The sequence below is a fragment of the Pecten maximus genome, chromosome 7, assembly GCF_902652985.1.
Source record: "Pecten maximus chromosome 7, xPecMax1.1, whole genome shotgun sequence".
Lineage (NCBI taxonomy): Eukaryota > Metazoa > Mollusca > Bivalvia > Pectinida > Pectinidae > Pecten > Pecten maximus.
Window position 1 is genome coordinate 2,042,135 of NC_047021.1, and position 23,813 is coordinate 2,065,947.

Below are 23,813 nucleotides of genomic sequence, written 5' to 3' on the forward strand. Positions count from 1 at the left end.
TATTGACATGCGAGAATCCCGAATAGCAAATAACGTCCTTTTGACGCTTTGTGGTGTAAACTCATCTTTTTGAAGCGTTATCACTTCCCAGTCTCAACCGGACGTCGAAAGGTCCTTGATTGTTGTTGCGAGAAAGAATTATTTCTTAGTTTATTGCAAGCCGACATCGATGATCAGATGAAATCGTTCAACCAAACAATGGGCAGCTATACCATGATTTTGTCCCTTTTAAAGATGATGCCTTCATGCACGGCTAATCGGCTGGGCAATACATTGATTTGTGTTCAGATGAATACCCCAATCGGAACATAGTCTGGATAAACTGAAAGTAGAATATAAACTGTGTCCCGCGAAAACTGACACCAGGACTGAAAAATCTAGCACACAAGATGAGTTGCTTCAAAGGACGGATGAGCGAATATCGAAATATATCTCTTGATAGATTTGATGGTCCGAATTTGAATTCGACTGTATATTTTCTATCCCATCTTCATGAAGGTATTGCCATCAAAAAATAATTGATATATATATAGATCTATATGTTTCAATATTTGTATGTTTTCTATCCACATGACGGTATTGAAAACATTCAGCCATTTCCACTATGGCAAAAGGCCGATAAAACATCAGAAACCTTGACCCCTGAGACCTTTAAATTAATTAGCTTATTTATTGGAACACATTTAAATAGCTATTCATCCCGGGTGCTATTGGCTCAATATCATTACATTAAACCTCTTTGTTATTTACAATGTAGATGAAGTTATTTCATTTAAGATTTGACTTGACTTAAACTTGAAATAGCAGTTTACTCCAGCATACTATGGGTACTCGGCCCAATGTCATGACACTGGGCCTGTTGTTTATTTTAAAAAAAATTATTGAAAGATTCAAACACATTTTACCATTTATTGTGCTTAAAAGTATAGGATTAACAAACTTGGTAGACCCTCATCCCAGCATGCTGTGTGAAACAGTAAGAATCTGGGTCTCTTGAGAAGTTGTTCCAGTTTGGAAAGAAAAATAATATAGATTGTTACTGATTTTGAATATATTAAAGTAATGTCGTAGTATTGATAAAATAATCCAAGCTGTATCAAATATATAAAGTAACAATATTCTAACATTTCGAGTGAAATAGCATACATGATATATGTACATATTATGTATAATAGTAACTGAGTGTGTTTCTGTGGATGATAAATTCTGTAAATATACTTATGTAATTAGCGCATCCAAATATTTGCACAGTGTCAAATTTAAACAGATTAGCAAAGTGATGAATATGTGTATCAATCGCTATACTTGTTTCAATTTTTATTGTTTGGAAATCATCTGTAATCTTTGATACTTCTGTTTGTTTACAGATCACACAGTCGGTTTAAGTGTTTCCAGTTTCATAACCAGACTAAAAGAAAGGTAATGAATTATTAGTGATCAGAAACTTAGCTTGATATGTAGCTGTGATGTGTAAAATATGACTGGAATTACTAGTCCTGTAAGCAGTATCAAGGCATGCATGTAATGTGTTTGAAATCCAAAAGGGTAAAAAGATTCTAAATCAGCCTAGAAAAGTAAACCATAGAAGATTTCTGTAGCAAAGTAAGAATGCTACACTGATACATTTACCTATATTGGAGTGGGAATGCTACACTGATACATTTCTCTATATTGGAGTGGGAATGCTACACTGATACATTTCTCTATATTGGAGTGGGAATGCTACACTGATACATTTCCCTATATTGGAGTGGGAATGCTACACTGATACATTTCTCTATATTGGAGTGGGAATGCTACACTGATACATTTCTCTATATTGGAGTGGGAATGCTACACTGATACATTTCCCTATATTGGAGTGGGAATGCTACACTGATACATTTCCCTATATTGGAGTGGGAATGCTACACTGATACATTTCTCTATATTGGAGTGGGAATGCTACACTGATACATTTCCCTATATTGGAGTGGGAATGCTACACTGATACATTTCCCTATATTGGAGTGGGAATGCTACACTGATACATTTCTCTATATTGGAGTGGGAATGCTACACTGATACATTTCCCTAGTGGAGTGGGAATGCTACACTGATACATTTCTCTATATTGGAGTGGGAATGCTACACTGATACATTTCCCTATATTGGAGTAGGAATGCTACACTGATACATTTCTCTATATTGGAGTGGGAATGCTACACTGATACATTTCCCTATGTTGGAGTGGGAATGCTACACTGATACATTTCTCTATATTGTAGTGGGAATGCTACACTGATACATTTCTCTATATTGTAGTGGGAATGCTACACTGATACATTTCTCTATATTGGAGTGGGAATGCTACACTGATACATTTCTCTATATTGTAGTGGGAATTCTACACTGATACATTTCTCTACATTGGAGTGGGAATGCTACACTGATACATTTCCCTATATTGGAGTGGGAATGCTACACTGATACATTTCCCTATATTGGAGTGGGAATGCTACACTGATACATTTCCCTATATTGTAGTGGGAATGCTACACTGATACATTTCCCTAGTCGAGTGGGAATGCTACACTGATACATTTCCCTATATTGGAGTAGGAATGCTACACTGATACATTTCTCTATATTGGAGTGGGAATGCTACACTGATACATTTCTCTATATTGGAGTGGGAATGCTACACTGATACATTTCCCTATATTGTAGTGGGAATGCTACACTGATACATTTCTCTATATTGGAGTGGGAATGCTACACTGATACATTTCTCTATATTGGAGTGGGAATGCTACACTGATACATTTCTCTATATTGGAGTGGGAATGCTACACTGATACATTTCCCTATATTGGAGTGGGAATGCTACACTGATACATTTCCTATATTGGAGTGGGAATGCTACACTGATACATTCCCTATTGGAGTGGGAATGCTACACTGATACATTTCTCTATATTGGAGTGGGAATGCTACACTGATACATTTCTCTATATTGGAGTGGGAATGCTACACTGATACATTTCCCTATATTGGAGTGGGAATGCTACACTGATACATTTCTCTATATTGGAGTGGGAATGCTACACTGATACATTTCCCTATATTGGAGTGGGAATGCTACACTGATACATTTCCCTATATTGGAGTGGGAATGCTACACTGATACATTTCCCTATTGGAGTGGGAATGCTACACTGATACATTTCCCTATATTGGAGTGGGAATGCTACACTGATACATTTCCTCTATATTGGAGTGGGAATGCTACACTGATACATTTCTCTATATTGGAGTGGGAATGCTACACTGATACATTTCCCTATATTGGAGTGGGAATGCTACACTGATACATTTCCCTATATTGGAGTGGGAATGCTACACTGATACATTTCTCTATATTGGAGTGGGAATGCTTCACTGATACATTTCTCTATATTGGAGTGAGAATGCTACACTGATACATTTCTCTATATTGGAGTGGGAATGCTTCACTGATACATTTACCTATATTGGAGTGGGAATGCTACACTGATACATTTCCCTATATTGGAGTGGGAATGCTACACTGATACATTTCTCTATATTGGAGTGGGAATGCTACACTGATACATTTCCCTAGTGGAGTGGGAATGCTACACTGATACATTTCTCTATATTGGAGTGGGAATGCTACACTGATACATTTCTCTATATTGGAGTGGGAATGCTACACTGATACATTTCTCTATATTGGAGTGGGAATGCTACACTGATACATTTCTCTATATTGGAGTGGGAATGCTACACTGATACATTTCTCTATAGTGGAGTGGGAATGCTACACTGATACATTTCCCTGATGGAGTGGGAATGCTACACTGATACATTTCCCTATATTGGAGTGGGAATGCTACACTGATACATTTCCCTATATTGGAGTGGGAATGCTACACTGATACATTTCTCTATATTGGAGTGGGAATGCTACACTGATACATTTCCCTATATTGGAGTGGGAATGCTACACTGATACATTTCCCTATATTGGAGTGGGAATGCTACACTGATACATTTCTCTATATTGGAGTGGGAATGCTACACTGATACATTTCCCTATATTGGAGTGGGAATGCTACACTGATACATTTCTCTATATTGGAGTGGGAATGCTACACTGATACATTTCCCTATATTGGAGTGGGAATGCTACACTGATACATTTCTCTATTGGAGTGGGAATGCTACACTGATACATTTCCCTATATTGGAGTGGGAATGCTACACTGATACATTTCTCTATATTGGAGTGGGAATGCTACACTGATACATTTCTCTATATTGGAGTGGGAATGCTACACTGATACATTTCCCTAGTGGAGTGGGAATGCTACACTGATACATTTCCCTATATTGGAGTGGGAATGCTACACTGATACATTTCCTCTATTGGAGTGGGAATGCTACACTGATACATTTCTCTATATTGGAGTGGGAATGCTACACTGATACATTTCCCTATATTGGAGTGGGAATGCTACACTGATACATTTCCCTATATTGGAGTGGGAATGCTACACTGATACATTTCTCTATATTGGAGTGGGAATGCTACACTGATACATTTCCTCTATATTGGAGTGGGAATGCTACACTGATACATTTCTCTATATTGGAGTGGGAATGCTACACTGATACATTTCTCTATATTGGAGTGGGAATGCTACACTGATACATTTCTCTATATTGGAGTGGGAATGCTACACTGATACATTTCCCTATATTGGAGTGGGAATGCTACACTGATACATTTCTCTATATTGGAGTGGAATGCTACACTGATACATTTCTCTATATTGGAGTGGGAATGCTACACTGATACATTTCCCTATATTGGAGTGGGAATGCTACACTGATACATTTCTCTATATTGGAGTGGGAATGCTACACTGATACATTTCCCTAGTGGAGTGGGAATGCTACACTGATACATTTCCCTATATTGGAGTGGGAATGCTACACTGATACATTTCTCTATATTGGAGTGGGAATGCTACACTGATACATTTCTCTATATTGGAGTGGGAATGCTACACTGATACATTTCTCTATATTGGAGTGGGAATGCTACACTGATACATTTCCCTATTGGAGTGGGAATGCTACACTGATACATTTCTCTATATTGGAGTGGGAATGCTACACTGATACATTTCTCTATATTGGAGTGGGAATGCTACACTGATACATTTCTCTATATTGGAGTGGGAATGCTACACTGATACATTTCTCTATATTGTAGTGGGAATGCTACACTGATACATTTCCCTATTGAGTGGGATGCCTACACTGATACATTTCCCTATTGGAGTGGGAATGCTACACTGATACATTTCTCTATATTGGAGTGGGAATGCTACACTGATACATTTCCCTATTGGAGTGGGAATGCTACACTGATACATTTCTCTATATTGGAGTGGGAATGCTACACTGATACATTTCTCTATATTGGAGTGGGAATGCTACACTGATACATTTCCCTATATTGGAGTGGGAATGCTACACTGATACATTTCTCTATATTGGAGTGGGAATGCTACACTGATACATTTCTCTATATTGGAGTGGGAATGCTACACTGATACATTTCCCTATTGGAGTGGGAATGCTACACTGATACATTTCTCTATATTGGAGTGGGAATGCTACACTGATACATTTCCCTAGTGGAGTGGGAATGCTACACTGATACATTTCTCTATATTGGAGTGGGAATGCTACACTGATACATTTCTCTATATTGGAGTGGGAATGCTACACTGATACATTTCCCTATATTGGAGTGGGAATGCTACACTGATACATTTCTCTATATTGGAGTGGGAATGCTACACTGATACATTTCTCTATATTGGAGTGGGAATGCTACACTGATACATTTCTCTATATTGGAGTGGGAATGCTACACTGATACATTTCTCTATATTGGAGTGGGAATGCTACACTGATACATTTCCATAAGGGAGTGGGAATGCTACACTGATACATTTCCCTATATTGGAGTGGGAATGCTACACTGATACATTTCCCTATATTGGGAGTGGGAATGCTACACTGATACATTCCCTATATTGGAGTGGAATGCTACACTGATACATTTCCCTATATTGGAGTGGGAATGCTACACTGATACATTTCTCTATATTGGAGTGGGAATGCTACACTGATACATTTCTCTATATTGGAGTGGGAATGCTACACTGATACATTTCTCTATATTGGAGTGGGAATGCTACACTGATACATTTCCCTATATTGGAGTGGGAATGCTACACTGATACATTTCTCTATATTGGAGTGGGAATGCTACACTGATACATTTCCCTATATTGGAGTGGGAATGCTACACTGATACATTTCTCTATATTGGAGTGGGAATGCTACACTGATACATTTCTCTATTGGAGTGGGAATGCTACACTGATACATTTCTCTATATTGGAGTGGGAATGCTACACTGATACATTTCCCTATATTGGAGTGGGAATGCTACACTGATACATTTCTCTATATTGGAGTGGGGAATGCTACACTGATACATTTCTCTATATTGGAGTGGGAATGCTACAACTGATACATTTCCCTATATTGGAGTGGGAATGCTACACTGATACATTTCTCTATATTGGAGTGGGAATGCTACACTGATACATTTCTCTATATTGGAGTGGGAATGCTACACTGATACATTTCTCTATATTGGAGTGGGAATGCTACACTGATACATTTCCCTATATTGGAGTGGGAATGCTACACTGATACATTTCCCTATATTGGAGTGGGAATGCTACACTGATACATTTCTCTATATTGGAGTGGGAATGCTACACTGATACATTTCCCTATATTGGAGTGGGAATGCTACACTGATACATTTCCTATATTGGAGTGGGAATGCTACACTGATACATTTCTCTATATTGGAGTGGGAATGCTACACTGATACATTTCTCTATATTGGAGTGGGAATGCTACACTGATACATTTCCCTATATTGGAGTGGGAATGCTACACTGATACATTTCTCTATATTGGAGTGGGAATGCTACACTGATACATTTCCTATATTGGAGTGGGAATGCTACACTGATACATTTCTCTATATTGGAGTGGGAATGCTACACTGATACATTCTATTGAAGTGGGAATGCTACACTGATACATTTCTCTATATTGGAGTGGGAATGCTACACTGATACATTTCTCTATATTGGAGTGGGAGTGCTACACTGATACATTTCTCCTATATTGGAGTGGGAATGCTACACTGATACATTTCCTATATTGGAGTGGGAATGCTACACTGATACATTTCTCTATATTGGAGTGGGAATGCTACACTGATACATTTCCTATATTGGAGTGGGGAATGCTACACTGATACATTTCTCTATATTGGAGTGGGAATGCTACACTGATACATTTCTCTATATTGGAGTGGGAATGCTACACTGATACATTTCCCTAGTGGAGTGGGAATGCTACACTGATACATTTCCCTATATTGGAGTGGGAATGCTACACTGATACATTTCCCTATATTGGAGTGGGAATGCTACACTGATACATTTCCCTATATTGGAGTGGGAATGCTACACTGATACATTTCTCTATATTGGAGTGGGAATGCTACACTGATACATTTCCCTATATTGGAGTGGGAATGCTACACTGATACATTTCCCTATATTGGAGTGGGAATGCTACACTGATACATTTCCCTATATTGGAGTGGGAATGCTACACTGATACATTTCCCTATATTGGAGTGGGAATGCTACACTGATACATTTCTCTATATTGGAGTGGGAATGCTACACTGATACATTTCTCTATATTGGAGTGGGAATGCTACACTGATACATTTCTCTATATTGGAGTGGGAATGCTACACTGATACATTTCTCTATATTGGAGTGGGAATGCTACACTGATACATTTCCCTATATTGGAGTGGGAATGCTACACTGATACATTTCTCTATATTGGAGTGGGAATGCTACACTGATACATTTCTCTATATTGGAGTGGGAATGCTACACTGATACATTTCTCTATATTGGAGTGGGAATGCTACACTGATACATTTCTCTATATTGGAGTGGGAATGCTACACTGATACATTTCCCTATATTGGAGTGGGAATGCTACACTGATACATTTCTCTATATTGGAGTGGGAATGCTACACTGATACATTTCCTCTATATTGGAGTGGGAATGCTACACTGATACATTTCCCTATATTGGAGTGGGAATGCTACACTGATACATTTCTCTATATTGGAGTGGGAATGCTACACTGATACATTTCTCTATATTGGAGTGGGAATGCTACACTGATACATTGCCCTAGGGAAGTGGGAATGCTGGTTTGTTTACAGAATGTAGGATACAGAGTTATATATAACCTACTTACTGTAAACTTCAAACATCCATCTTGAGATGTTACAGATACCTAAACTATAAAACTGTTTCTCACATCCATATCAAAGTTCTGGCATACATTTATAATAGGTTTTGGTTGTATGGGATAAGAATGAGAGCACATGATTATTTAAATTTAAATCACTGCCTCTGCTAAGGATCAAACCCTGGACCTCTTGCTTACTTGACTTGTGCTAAACTGATTGAGGTTAAGAGAAGATCTCTCTAGCTAAGCGGTATATTGCAGCTAGTATTTACCAGGGTTACATACTCGCCCTCAAGGAAAGAACTTGTCCTCAAGTTTCAGGGGGTTAAAGTAATAATTTCACAAATAAAGCTAATTAGTATATACACCTGTATAGTTCCCGGGGTCCTACATGGGTACCATTGAAACAGAGCGCATGATTGATCAAATTTAAATCACTGCCTCTGCTAGGGATTAAACCCGGGACCACTGGCTTACTAGATTGATACTATACACTCAATCAATCCAGCTGTAGAGAAGATCTCCCTAGCTGAGTGGTGTACTGCAGTACTATTTATCAGGATTACATAGAGTTGCCATATACTTCATACAAATTAATGTATATTCCTGAATATTGTGTTTATCTAAGTCCCTACTAAAATAGTGCCCATGCCAGCTATCACACAGGTAAAATGGTGCCTATAGCCATCACAGGTAAAATGGTGCCCAGCCATCATGCAAGTAAAATGGTGCCCAGCCATCATGCAGGTAAAATGGTGTCCAGCCATCACACAGGTAAAATGGTGCCCAGCCATCACACAGGTAAAATGGTGCCCAGCCATCACACAGGTAAAATGGTGCCTAGCCATCACACAGGTAAAATGGTGCCCAGCTATATCTATCACACAGGTAAAATGGTGCCTAGCCATCACACAGGTAAAATGATGGCCAGCCATTACACAGGTAAAATAGTGCCTATAGTTATCACACATGAAACCTTGAAACACAATATAATGTGTATATTTTGTATTGATTTATCACATATAAAGTAATGTGTAATTGGTAAATATGAGTCCTGCTGGATGAATATGTTAATAAAAAAGAAATAATGATTATAATAAAAGGGTAGAACCTGAAATTTTCATTACTTTATTATTGTAGCACTGAAGTATACCTGTACTGTTCTGATGTTACTAAAGTTCTGCTGATTGAAAGTCCAAAATACCAACATCTGGAAAGATATATTGTGAGTATAACTTATATTCTACTCTCATCTCCCAACATCTCTGATGTTACTTACATAACGTATGATGGAAAGGTACAGTTCACACCGGTATAATGCCCCTCCCTAAAATTAAACATGATTGTATATATCTCCCATATATATATAGGCAACTGTCTTTTACATGCTGTATACATGTACAGATCCTCAAAAGTTTGTCCTCTTCAGTGTTTATAATAATATATAATTGAATGTCTGGAAGGAAATGTTTTCATTTATAAAATTTCACTGGGATCGTTAGAAAACACCTAAAAATATAATTGTTGTTGACACAATTCTGGTAAGGCAGACATATTTTATTTGATTTCTCCTTTATTAGGTGGTGAGTCATGACAATATAGAATGCTCTCTACTCTGGGGAGGTAATAATGTACTAATCACTATTCTAGGGAGGTAATAATTTACTAATCACTATTCTAGGGAGGTAATAATTTACTAATCACTATTCTAGGGAGGTAATAATTTACTAATCACTATTCTAGGGAGGTAATAAGTTACTCATCATTAGTCTAGATTTATAAAAACGTAAAAAAGTAGTAAAAGTTAATATACTTAAATGATTATGTACATGTTTGTAATTCCTTTTCTTTCCCAGAAAACTTTACCCATCAATCAACCAGTTACAGTTTCCATCCCTCAAACATCTTCTTGCAAGGTAATTTGATGAACATAAAAGTTTAATGCAAAATAATTGTCTTCTTCCTTTTTCTTTTATGAAAAGCATTTTATTTGATGTTTCATTATTGGAAAGCTAACAATGTTTTCATGTGATTTAATGTGAATATACAGACATAGATCTCATAATTATTTAATGCTAATTTATATGAACTGGAAACAAGATAGCTGACAGGCAGCCATTTTGAAATTTGACAGTTAAAGTTTGTTATCACTATTTCTCAGAAAGTTCATGAATCTTCCTCAGATTTCATTTGTAGGTTCCCAAAATTGAAATTCAGAAAACATAGTACATACTTATCTATTAGTTATGATAAATTAATTACATTTAGCTACCTGTTAAGAAAATCAGATGTAGCTGTCATATCAAGTTAACTCATGATAAATCTGTTTATCAATTGTTAATGATTTTAGTTTATTTTGCAGGTTGATTTTGTTCAGGTAACACTCCTGCCAGCTGCACATTGTCCAGGCTCTGTCATGTAAGATTGTTGTTAATAAATGGTTGATACTGTAGTGTTTCATACTGCAATGGTAATCTAAACTTGTAACTAAGCATGTTAAGTCCATTTTCTTGAAAAACATATTTTGCAGGACCGGTGTATAGGCACTGTTACACAGTATCATATTTGAAATATGTTTTTCCCGGCTAAATGTAAATGTACAGCCGCATTTTGTTCACTACAGTATATGTTGTCAATTTCAAAGATGATGATAATAAGATAACATTTATTTTTGTGTGTCTATTTACTGTGTGGCACTCAGGGATTAGGGCATTTAAAAAAAAAACATGTTTTGAAATTTTTATTTTTTTATTTTTTATTTCAATAGTTAGAAAAAATCATTACTGTTACAGTAACATGATTATGTGAAATACTACTATCTAACTATTGTTACTGTGACATGATGTTATAATAAACAAGCTGTGAATAGTTGTGTAAAGATTGATTCAATAGATCACCACAACAGTGACTTCAATAGACTGTCTCCAGTGTTAACTGTCTGTTAGTTATTATTGGCTCGAATCCATTCCATTTTAAAGAAACAACTTGTTGGGAGAATCGGCAGTATTATTTGAGGTAAATTGTTTTCCAGCAGTAAAGTTTTAATTGTTCTCAGTATTTTGTATATTGTTACGAGCTTTTCTCATTAAGGTATAAAATGATATGATTCAAAGATTTGTTGTCAAATTAAGGTTCCTGTTTGAGGGGTCAGAAGGTACAGCCCTGTATACTGGAGATTTTCGTTGGGAAGCCAACCATGTTTCTAAAGTCACAGCACTGCACAGTGGAGAAAGGTAAGGACATTCAGGATCTGTACAACTCTGGCTGTGTCCAGACATAATAAGTTAACATATTGTACTGAAATAACAGACCTGCTAACACCCGACAGGAATTGAGTCTCCAGCATGACGATCCACAGCTCTACCTCCTGAGCGAAGGAAGCATGCTGCATCAGCCGAGTGACAGAGACTGCATTTAACACCACGTAATATACCCCGACATCTGAGTGACATAGACTGTATTTAACACTATGTGATATACCTCGACATCTGAGTGACATAGACTGTATTTAACACTATGTGATATACCCCGACATCTGAGTGACATAGACTGTATTTAACACTATGTGATATACCCCGACATCTGAGTGACATAGACTGTATTTAACACTATGTGATATACCCCGACATCTGAGTGACATATGACTGTATTTAACACCACGTTATATACCCCGACATCTGAGTGACATATGACTGTATTTAACACCACGTAATATACCTCGACATCTGAGTGACAGAGACCATATTTAACACCACGTAATATACCTCGACATCTGAGTGACATAGACTGTATTTAACACCACGTAATATACCTTGACATCTGAGTGACATAGACTGTATTTAACACTATGTGATATACCCCGACATCTGAGTGACATAGACTGCATTTAACACCAAGTAATATACCTCAACATCTGAGTGACAGAGACCATATTTAACACCACGTAATATACCCCAACATCTGAGTGACATAGACTGTATTTAACACTATGAAGGATTTTTTATAATGTTCAAGGCTCCAGGTGAGCGATACAGGCCCCATGGGTCTCTTGTTTATAATGTTCAAGGCTTTGATTAGTACAGAAACAAAAGAATAATTGTCATTTAAATCTGTACTTTATTCCAGCTTTCTTGTCCATGTTGTAACAAACCTGACTAACAAGTAGCACTGTTTCAGAGTGAAACCCATCCAAAGTCTCTATGTGGACACTACATTTTGTCATCCCGACTGTTTCCACATCCCAAGCCGTCAGGACTGTGTGGAGGCTGTCAGTGGACTTGTCAAAGAGTGGATAGCCAAGGGTCAAGGTCATGTCGTCCATTTTACTCCAAGATCTCATTACGGTCATGAGCACCTCCTTAAAGAAATCTCCAGTAGAACAAGTCGTAAGGTATTGTTACAGTATTAAATCTTGTCATGTAGAACAAGTCGTAAGGTATTGTTACAGTATTAAATCTTGTCAGTAGAACAAGTCGTAAGGTATTGTTACAGTATTAAATCTTGTCATGTAGAACAAGTCGTAAGGTATTGTTACAGTATTAAATCTTGTCAGTAGAACAAGTCGTAAGGTATTGTTACAGTATAGTATTAAATCTTGTCATGTAGAACAAGTCGTAAGGTATTGTTACAGTATTAAATCTTGTCAGTAGAACAAGTCGTAAGGTATTGTTACAGTATTAAATCTTGTCAGTAGAACAAGTCGTAAGGTATTGTTACAGTATAGTATTAAATCTTGTCAGTAGAACAAGTCGTAAGGTATTGTTACAGTATTAAATCTTGTCAGTAGAACACGTCGTAAAGTATTGTTACAGTATTAAATCTTGTCAGTAGAACAAGTCGTAAGGTATTGTTACAGTATTAAATCTTGTCAGTAGAACAAGTCGTAAGGTATTGTTACAGTATTAAATCTTGTCAGTAGAACAAGTCGTAAGGTATTGTTACAGTATTAAATCTTGTCAGTAGAACAAGTCGTAAGGTATTGTTACAGTATTAAATCTTGTCAGTAGAACATGTCGTAAAGTATTGTTACAGTATTAAATCTTGTCAGTAGAACAAGTCGTAAGGTATTGTTACAGTATTAAATCTTGTCAGTAGAACACGTCGTAAGGTATTGTTACAGTATTAAATCTTGTCAGTAGAACAAGTCGTAAGGTATTGTTACAGTATTAAATCTTGTCAGTAGAACAAGTCGTAAGGTATTGTTACAGTATAGTATTAAATTTTGTCAGTAAAACAAGTAGTAAGGTATAAATTGTATTAAATTTTGTCAGTATTTAACCTATTGACTGAGTCACACAAACAAGGAGCAAAATAAACTTATAATTACATGTCGTTTGTAATTCATGGATAGGAGTTCTATTTGTCTGTTCATATCACAGGTCCATGTGTCTAAAGCCAAGGTAAAAATATATGAGCAGATCTCTGACTTGAGGAACATCTTCACCGCTGACCCTGAAGAGACACCGATCCACGCCTGTCTAGGGGAGGTAAGTGATGAGACACCGACCCACACCTGTCTAGGGGAGGTAAGTGGTGAGACACCGATCCACGCCTGTCTAGGGGAGGTAAGTGGTGAGACATAGATCCACGCCTGTCTCGGGGAGGTAAGTGATGAGACACTGATCCACACCTGTCTAGGGGAGGTAAGTGATGAGACACCGATCCACGCCTGTCTAGGGGAGGTAAGTGGTGAGACACCGATCCACGCCTGTCTAGGGGAGGTAAGTGGTGAGACACCTATCCACGCCTGTCTAGGGGAGGTAAGTGGTGAGACACCGATCCACGCCTGTCTAGGGGAGGTAAGTGATGAGACACCGATCCATGCCTGTCTAGGGAAGGTAAGTGGTGAGACACCTATCCACGCCTGTCTAGGGGAGGTAAGTGATGAGACACTGATCCATGCCTGTCTAGGGGAGGTAAGTGGTGAGACACCGATCCACGCCTGTCTAGGGGAGGTAAGTGATGAGACACTGATCCATGCCTGTCTAGGGGAGGTAAGTGGTGAGACACTGATCCACGCCTGTCTAGGGGAGGTAAGTGATGAGACACTGATCCACGCCTGTCTAGGGGAGGTAAGTGGTGAGACACCTATCCACGCCTGTCTAGGGGAGGTAAGTGATGAGACACCAACCCACGCCTGTCTAGGGGAGGTAAGTGATGAGACACCAACCCACGCCTGTCTAGGGGAGGTAAGTGATGAGACAACGACCCACGCCTGTCTAGGGGAGGTAAGTGGTGAGACACCGATCCACGCCTGTCTAGAGGAGGTAAGTGGTGAGACACCGATCCACGCCTGTCTAGGGGAGGTAAGTGGTGAGACACCGATCCACGCCTGTCTAGAGGAGGTAAGTGGTGAGACACCGATCCACACCTGTCTAGGGGAGGTAAGTGATGAGACACCGATCCACGCCTGTCTAGGGGAGGTAAGTGATGAGACACCTATCCACGCCTGTCTAGGGGAGGTAAGTGATGAGACACTGATCCACGCCTGTCTAGGGGAGGTTAGTGATGCGACACCGATCCACGCCTGTCTAGGGGAGGTAAGTGATGAGACACCGATCCACGCCTGTCTAGGGGAGGTAAGTGATGAGACACCATTCCACGCCTGTCTAGGGGAGGTAAGTGATGAGACACCGATCCACGCCTGTCTAGGGGAGGTAAGTGGTGAGACACCGATCCACGCCTGTCTAGGGGAGGTAAGTGGTGAGACACCGATCCACGCCTGTCTAGGGGAGGTAAGTGATGAGACACCGATCCATGCCTGTCTAGGGGAGGTAAGTGATGAGACACCATTCCACGCCTGTCTAGGGGAGGTAAGTGATGAGACACTGATCCACGCCTGTCTAGGGGAGGTAAGTGATGAGACACCGATCCACACCTGTCTAGAGGAGGTAAGTGATGAGACACCGATCCACGCCTGTCTAGGGGAGGTAAGTGATGAGACACCGATCCACGCCTGTCTAGGGGAGGTAAGTGATGAGACACCGATCCACGCCTGTCTAGGGGAGGTAAGTGGTGAGACACTGATCCACGCCTGTCTAGGGGAGGTAAGTGGTGAGACACCGATCCACGCCTGTCTAGGGGAGGTAAGTGGTGAGACACCGATCCATGCCTGTCTAGGGGAGGTGAGCGGTTTTCACAATAGAGGATATTTCTTTATGACATGTGTGTAGATGATCATATCTAGTTGGTGTTTTAGTGGTTGGACCATAGGAAACCTGATGTGTTTATCACATGTTTCCATACACATGCTCATTACCAAGAGGAATCCCATCACAGCCACTTCACCTGCTCATTATACCCACTAGATTGTAGTATAAATTCACTTGATGTGCAGAATGATAAATCACACATTTGAATTATATAAATATCATTCCAAAGTATGTCAGGAAACATGTTTTAGACTTTCAATAAAAAATGATTCCTTGTCATCAAATTATTTGTATTATTTACAGACTGAGATTTACTTTTTAACAATTTACTTATTTTACTTATTTAATGCATGTATATTAATAATAATTTTCGTTGCAGAGATTTGCAAGAGGTGATCATGACTCTCTGCCCTGTGGCTTCCAACCTCCTAAACATTCCAAATTAAACAAAATGGTGATCTTACCCTCGACCATGTATTTCACCAAGAAGATGCGTCTGAACCTCACTCACATTGTGGAGAGGACACGTGGGATTTATCGTGTCTGTTATTCTTTCCACTCCTCCTACAATGAGGTCCGCAATCTGGTCACCTATCTTAAACCTGGCAATGTCCGTCCCAATGTAAAGCCAGAACCAGATCCATCCTTAAGTGAGGTAATTTCTAATTTCTAATTCAGTTTCTTTAGAGGTCGGTCAGGTGATCTGTCATCTGACATCATTTTATACATTTTTGTGTAAAGAATAAAACAGATTATTACATTTTTACCAGTGAAATATCAAACATTATTCATTCTATAAAAGTTATATTTTTCACTAGTATGAAAAATATCACTTTTGCTGATTTGACCAATCAAATTAATGATTAGAAAATACCAAAATAATTGACCAATCAGAAAGCCCGACATATATATGTCAGCACCTGGACAGGGGGAACTACTTTTTTTTGTTTTCAAACTTTCGCTGTAGGCCTAGTTAGCATACGGGATAGGTTTTTCGTTGATAAAAAATGTAATAAACTGAATATCTAACAGTTAGCCCCACTCATGAAATATATTTGGTATTACTGAAGACACTGTTAGATATCCTCTATTTATTGCATTTTTACCAGTGAAATATAGAAATTTATCAACTAATAAAACTTGTATTTTCACTGTAGCAATGAGCAGTGAAAATACAAGATTTTGCAGTGAAAATATAAGATTTTGCAGTGAATAAAGATTCCGTTTTTGACAAATCAAAGTTTTGTATTCACCTCATTGAAACTTGCCGATTTTTCCAATCGAAGTGAAGGTAGACAAATGGGTTATTTTGCTGTATTTCTGAAATATTCATTAGATTATCCAATAACAGCAGAAAATGCTTGAATTGCGCTGATCAGTCCTTTTAAAATGGCGCTGTCAAGTTGACGTGGAGTAACGTCACAAAGAGATGATGCCATTACTGTTTCCCACACTTTTTGACACTATTAATTTTACGATGTTTTTAATTTTGTTTTAAAGTATATGAAATGCAATAAAAAGAAATTGAATGGTTTCCCATTAAATACAACATATATTTCACTCGTATGACAGAATATTTTGATATTTTTCACTCGTGCTTTGCACTTGTGAAGATATTGATATTCTGTCATACTCGTGAAATATATGTTATATTAAACAGAAAACCATTCAATATCCTCTATCTATTACACCAGATGCTGGCGGTGTGACGATCTTTCATTGTGTAAACAGAGTAAAACAGATTAAATGACTTTAATGTAATTCCTTAGAACGAATTTCATTTACCAAACCATAGGGTGATATCATGTAAACAAATGTAAAGATATGATTGGCATTTGTTTAAATCAGCTATATATTTCTGTTTTTTTGGTTTTTTTTCAATGTAAAATTAATGTATTTACTCATTTCATGTCTCTGATTTGCCTTCAAATAATAAAAGATGAAATCAAGTGACATTTTCCCGTTAACTTACAGGTACAGAAGAGGCTAAACCATTTCCTTAAGTTAGACCACATCGAGCAGAAATATGAGACAGTTGGCAAAATCTTTGGTACACTTAAAAAGAAGAAACAGAAAAGGAAATATACAGGATACACAAATATGTGTGAGTTGATCTTTTACATATAACATGTAAATCATTAAATCAAAGTTTATCACAGCTATTAGAACTGTTCAGTGTTTGACATCTTACTAGAATTAATGATTTTGTTGTTAAATGTTGAGGCACCATTTTATTAAAGGCGTATTCCACAATTTCATTTCTTTGTCCAAACATTTTGTTCCTTTTACCTGGTCTTTGTATGCAAATTAATGATTTATTTTGGTCCTACAGATATAATCGGCAACTTTAATCAAGACTTTCATATTTCAACATTCTATTATAGAGGCCATGGGATGTTGTAAAAAAAAACCTAAACAATACATGTATTATGTATACTACCATTTATACAGTAAGTGTTTAGGATTTTTTTGTTTTCAGGGTCAATTCAATGACTGTTATTAAGTCTTGACTAAAAATTCTGCAGTCTAAATATTCATTGTGTAATCAACAAAAATCTAATCCATAAAAAATTTTTGCAATGAGTAGATCACGAATAAATCAGGTCGGGTCCATACAGTGATGTGTTCATTGTTTTGGTCGTTAAAATCCATACAATACATGTATATTACCAGTCGACCAATGTGTATGTCCTCTAGGATCGAGTGACACTGCCGACCTGGTGTTTGTAACCAGTCGACCAATGTGTAATACTGTAATATGTTCTATGTCCTTTAGGTTCGAGTGACACTGCCGACCTGGTGTTTGTAACCAGTTGACCGATGTGTAATATGTATTGACCAATGTGTAATATGTATTATGTCCTTTAGGTTCAAGTGACTCCGACGACCTGGTATTTGTAACCAGTCGACCAATGTGTAATACTGTAATATGTTCTATGTCCTTTAGGTTCAAGTGACTCTGACGACCTGGTGTTTGGATCTCCTGACCTCAAGCGTATGAGGAGTGAGGAAGGTAATGTGACGCCTGTGAAGAACCAAGGAGAAGCTGGCCCAGCTCGAGACAAGGAGCAAGTTCCCTCGGTATCACCACAGGAAGCTGTCACGCCAATGAAGAGTGACATATCTGACGTACACAGCTCCTATGCTGGCAGTAACCATGGCGACAGCGAGATGAGCGGAACTGGACTGCTGTGTGACTCTGATGATGATCAGGAGGAAATCAGGTCAGAAAAGTGTGATATATTGGTTTTACATTAATTCTATTTTAAAAGGTTTCTCACATTTACTCTTGAAGGTTCCTCTTGCTTTTTGGTTTCCTTGAAAAAATATTAATAAAGATGGCAACTGTGTATTTTTCTATGATATAATAACTGAAGTTAAGTTAATAAGTTTTATAAAGAAAATGTATAGAATGAGTGTCTTTATTGAATAATGTGGTGCACTAACGTAAGAGTCATAAAAATGATGAAAACTTTATAAATGTTGAATGGTAAAAATGTGTTCCAGCATTTGACATTGATGTTTAAGAAATCAGGTTGTGTATTTATATGTTTGACGTAACAGTTGTGTATTTATATGTTTGACGTAACAGTTGTGTATTTATATGTTTGACGTAACAGTTGTGTATTTATATGTTTGACGTAACAGTTGAGTATTTATGTTTGACGTAACAGTTGTGTATTTATATGTTTGACGTAACAGTTGTGTATTTATATGTTTGACGTAACAGTTGTGAAATATTGTGTAGGGGATTTAAAGGTCACATGTTTGATTTCTCTCCACAGTGGTTTCCAAGGCGATGAACTTTCAACCCCTGCACAGAGTCTTTTAGATGCCATCGATTCACAGAGTGCATCACAGGAAGTGAAATCTTTCCGAGTGACTTTCCTTGAAGATGAGGAGCAGACAGTTGGCCAACAGGCGTGGGAGTCTCCAGATGTTCCAGATTTTGGTGAGGAAGAAACAGAAACACAGACCAGGGAGGAATCTGTTGGAGACCTTAACAATGATATGGCTGATACAGACATTGTGGGGGTGAAATCTAGTCAAAATCAGGAAACTAGTTCTAGAGAAGTTTTAGCAGATTCTGATGAAAGTTTGAAGTGTCAGGGTTATCAAGGAGATATTGATAGCTCGCAAGAACAGACAGACACAAGACAAATGGTTTTAGGGGAAGAAACAGGTGACTTAGAGTCAGCTGGGAGTTATTCTAAAGAAACAGGCGACTTAGAGTCAGCTAGGAATTATTCTAAAGAAACAGGCGACTTAGAGTCAGCTGGGAATTATTCTAAAGAAACAGGTGACTTAGAGTCAGCTGGGAATTATTCTAAAGAAACAGGTGACTTAGAGTCAGCTAGGAATTATTCTAAAGAAACAGGCGACTTAGAGTCAGCTGGGAATTATTCTAAAGAAACAGGCGACTTAGAGTCAGCTGGGAATTATTCTAAAGAAACAGGCGACTTAGAGTCAGCTGGGAATTATTCTAAAGAAGACATAGCTGAGGAAGCTAAAGGAGGCCAGGATAAAGAAGTAAATCCAGTAAGTCAGTCTGATATTATCCCCAAGGATGAATTACTGGAGGAGAACTTACACACAGTCAGCGGTAGAACAGAAAGTGTTAATGCTGCCACTGATGCTAATTTAGGTTTCATTATGGACCATAATGATGAGTGTAGTAGAAACAAAATCGTAAAAGAAGATTGCTCTGGGAATTCTAAAAACAAAATCGTAAATACATCAGAGGATTGCTCTGGGACAACATCTCTTACTATGATACAATCCAAAAGTTCGGTATCTACTAGTCATTCTAAAGAATGGAAGAAAAATGGCAGCTATGACTTGTTTGAAGATAGTAATGATGAGTTTACAGTAGATGATATGGAGGGAGGGCAATGCCAAATAGTGCCTGTTAGTAGTGTTCACGAAACATCTGGGAAGGACAGGGATTTTATAAAAGGAAGCCAAAAAAGTGACAGTTTAGATTGCAAAATCAATGAAATTACATCATTTAAGGATGAACTGAAAACCAAAATCAGTACAGAAGAACAAGGATGTGAAATGGATTCAGAAAAACGAGATTTGTCATTGGAGAAGTCTGAAGGTTTTGAAATAACAGACCTAACAGAAAGCTATGATGAACAATGTTGTGAAGGAGAAACACGGGATGTTGAGATGGTGTCACATGTATGTCATACAGGGGATGACCAGAAACATCCTCGTATGTACAATGTACACAGACTGTCGTCATGTGACACCCCGGGGACATCACGCAGTGTATGTCGGTGTGTTCTGGACGCTAGTCCTCAACCAGATACCATTTTAGTGGAAATTCAGGAGGACAACGAGTCAAAGCAGGGGATCAAACAAAACAGGCAGCTGAATAAACAATCCCCACAAAAACCTGCCTCAAAACTACTCACAAACATACAAACTAACGATCTTGTCATAGCTATTTTAGATTCTGATTCAGAATCTGACAATCAGGATTCTGGTGTTCACAAAATGGGTGTAACTAGCGTCCATGGCTATGAGTCGGACAGCGACATCACCTTACCTCCAAGTCAGGAAGTCAATAAGCTCAAACATTTTTCAGAAGTGTGTCATTTACCAGGTAGTAAGGACGAAGTTGTGATGATCATAGATGATAATTCTGAGGATGAATCAGATGATAGCACATCTGTGTCTTCAAGCAGTAGTGATGATAGTGATGAAAGTCCAAGGAAGGTTAGCCCAAGGTCAAGATTGGACATAATCCAGCGTGCATTGCATGTCAGAAATAATGAGAAAGTGACAGGTGACATTATCGGATACCTGGGCAGTAATGTTGACAATGACAAGATTTCTGATGTTAGTGACAAGCTTTCTGATGACAGTGACTTTGGCGTTATAGACCTCACACAGAGTGATAGTGAGGAAGATACCAGGGAAATATCCTGATATATTCCGGGACGAGTCCTAGAGAGCTTGGATACTTACCGGTGGTGTATGTGTTTTGTATCGGAGTTTATTCATTGTTTATATATAACAGGAGAGTTAAATTCTGTATTTCTTACCTCTACATGTACGTGCCATGGTATTTTCGTTCACATTTTAATATTAAGAAAGAATGAAATAACAGCTTTTAAAGTAACAGTACTGTCAAACATTTAAACAGACATACAGTAATTATTTTGCAAAAATTATTTTTCACTTTTGACTGAGACAAATTTTCTGTCTATTACATGTATCAACCTGAATGTGTTGCAATACTGACTGTATAATGATTAGATCTATCCAATGTAAATATTTGACTAAAAACAACAACTAACAAAACTTATCATAATTTAGATTTTTCACATGCATAGACTTTTCCAACAACCATTTAGGTATTATTTCCATGTTTGAAATATTTTTGATTGCACGTATACTGTTAGTAGTTAAAATCTGTTGATTTTATAAACATACAGAAAACTTAATTGAGTCTAGATTTTCCTGTCTTTAGAGTGTAATAATTACTGCATCTAAATTCTAGATTTTCTTGTCCTCGGTGTTAAAATTGACTTTCTATGTCAATATAATTTGTTGAAATAGAAATTGAAAATTGCTGTGCCTGGTTAAACACTACATAGTAAAACTTTTTATCACAATCATAATTAATGATATACAATTTCCATGCATGTATTTATTTATTTCTCAAAACAGTTAAAATGATATTTTGTTATATCAAGATGGCATATGTACAAGTACTTTTTTTATAGAACATTGTTTTCATGTTAAGATTATTCTTATTGAAGTCTTTTTGAACTGCAAACAAATATATCCATTGTGTTTTGAAAGTTTTAAGGAATTAAGATTTACAATATTCTTATTGACTGTGTGAATTTAATTATTTATTTTGTGAATTTGAAAGTTCTATTCAGCAATATTTGCTTGGTATTGATAGACACATGCACACATCATCATGTCGATGTTGATAAATCCACATAATTACGTTGATACAACAGTATAATTTTTTATGCTCTTAGCTCTTGAATTTATTATTTTTATTTTGAAAATAATTATCAAAATTTTTAACTTCACCATGATTGATATCTGTTGTACATGTATTTTGGTGATATTATATGTCACTATGACAGTCCTGTAACTAATAACTGTACAGTCAATGTTGGATATTTTTGCAGGTAAATAGATACTCATGAAATATTTATATTGTGATTTATATTTTACAGGTCATACTTAAACTGAATCAGCTAAATATTAAAATTGATGATATTAACATGATAGGTGAATAAAATTTCGCTAACGTTTTCAGGCCTTCAGCAGCCATCTTCAAGCTATAGTTGTTTCTAATCTCTTGGAGTAATGGTATTGTGATACAGGCCTAATAGATAGTAACAGGAGGGGAGATAATAACGTTGCTGTCAATTAGGTATCACGTGAGTAATATTATGGATAATGAGCATTCTTTTTGTAATATATATATATATACTAATACTGTAAATATGGTTATTTTTGTGAGGGATTAATCTCTTGATTTTGATATATAAACTATATGCGTGGGGAAAATTTTCATGATAAAAAGGACTCTGCATAATTAGCGTAAATTTCCCCCTCGTGTAAATTTCCATGTTTACAATATCAGATGTGCACTTAATTGAATTTATGTATTAATTTCGAGATACACATTGTTTGTTTGTGTATATGAAATTTGTAGCAAGCAATTTTAGTTTTTACCCATTTAATTCATCTATCTTTATTTCAGTTAGAGATTTGAATTTATATTAGAGATATAAGTATTTATGTAACCCTGGAAAATACTAGCCGCAATACTGCTCGGCTAGAGAGATCTTCTCTTAAGCTAAATCAGTTGAGTGTAAGACTAGTAACCCAGAGGTCCTGGGTTCGATCCCAAGTGGAGGCAGTGATTTAAATTCAATTTATCATGTGCTCTGTTACATCTAGAATAGATCTAGCTAGAGATATCTCTATTTTAAATACAGATATCCTTAATTTGCATACATACATCTCTATTTCAAATACAGATATCTCTACTTCAAATACATCTCTATTTCAAATACAGATATCTCTACTTCAAATACATCTCTATTTCAAATACAGATATCTCTACTTCAAATACATCTCTATTTCAAATACAGACATCTTTATACTGATACACCTAGAATAGATATATCTCTATTTTAAATACAGATATCTTTAAATGACACAAAT

The 23,813-nt window shown here is 37.2% G+C and overlaps 1 protein-coding gene across 1 annotated transcript; it reads left to right on the plus strand.

Moving 5' to 3' along the window:
• The first annotated feature begins 60 nt into the window (after nt 1-60).
• LOC117331301 (protein artemis-like) lies at nt 61-23,520 on the plus strand. Its single transcript, XM_033889920.1, has 12 exons — nt 61-498; nt 1,368-1,419; nt 9,595-9,679; nt 10,311-10,370; nt 10,817-10,872; nt 11,586-11,687; nt 12,631-12,844; nt 13,833-13,940; nt 15,985-16,260; nt 17,580-17,709; nt 18,553-18,829; nt 19,391-23,520. Exons 1-12 carry the CDS (start codon nt 390-392, stop codon nt 21,540-21,542), a joined length of 3,621 nt encoding a protein of 1,206 aa, XP_033745811.1. The 5' UTR covers nt 61-389; the 3' UTR covers nt 21,543-23,520.
• Nucleotides 23,521-23,813: the final 293 nt, after the last annotated feature.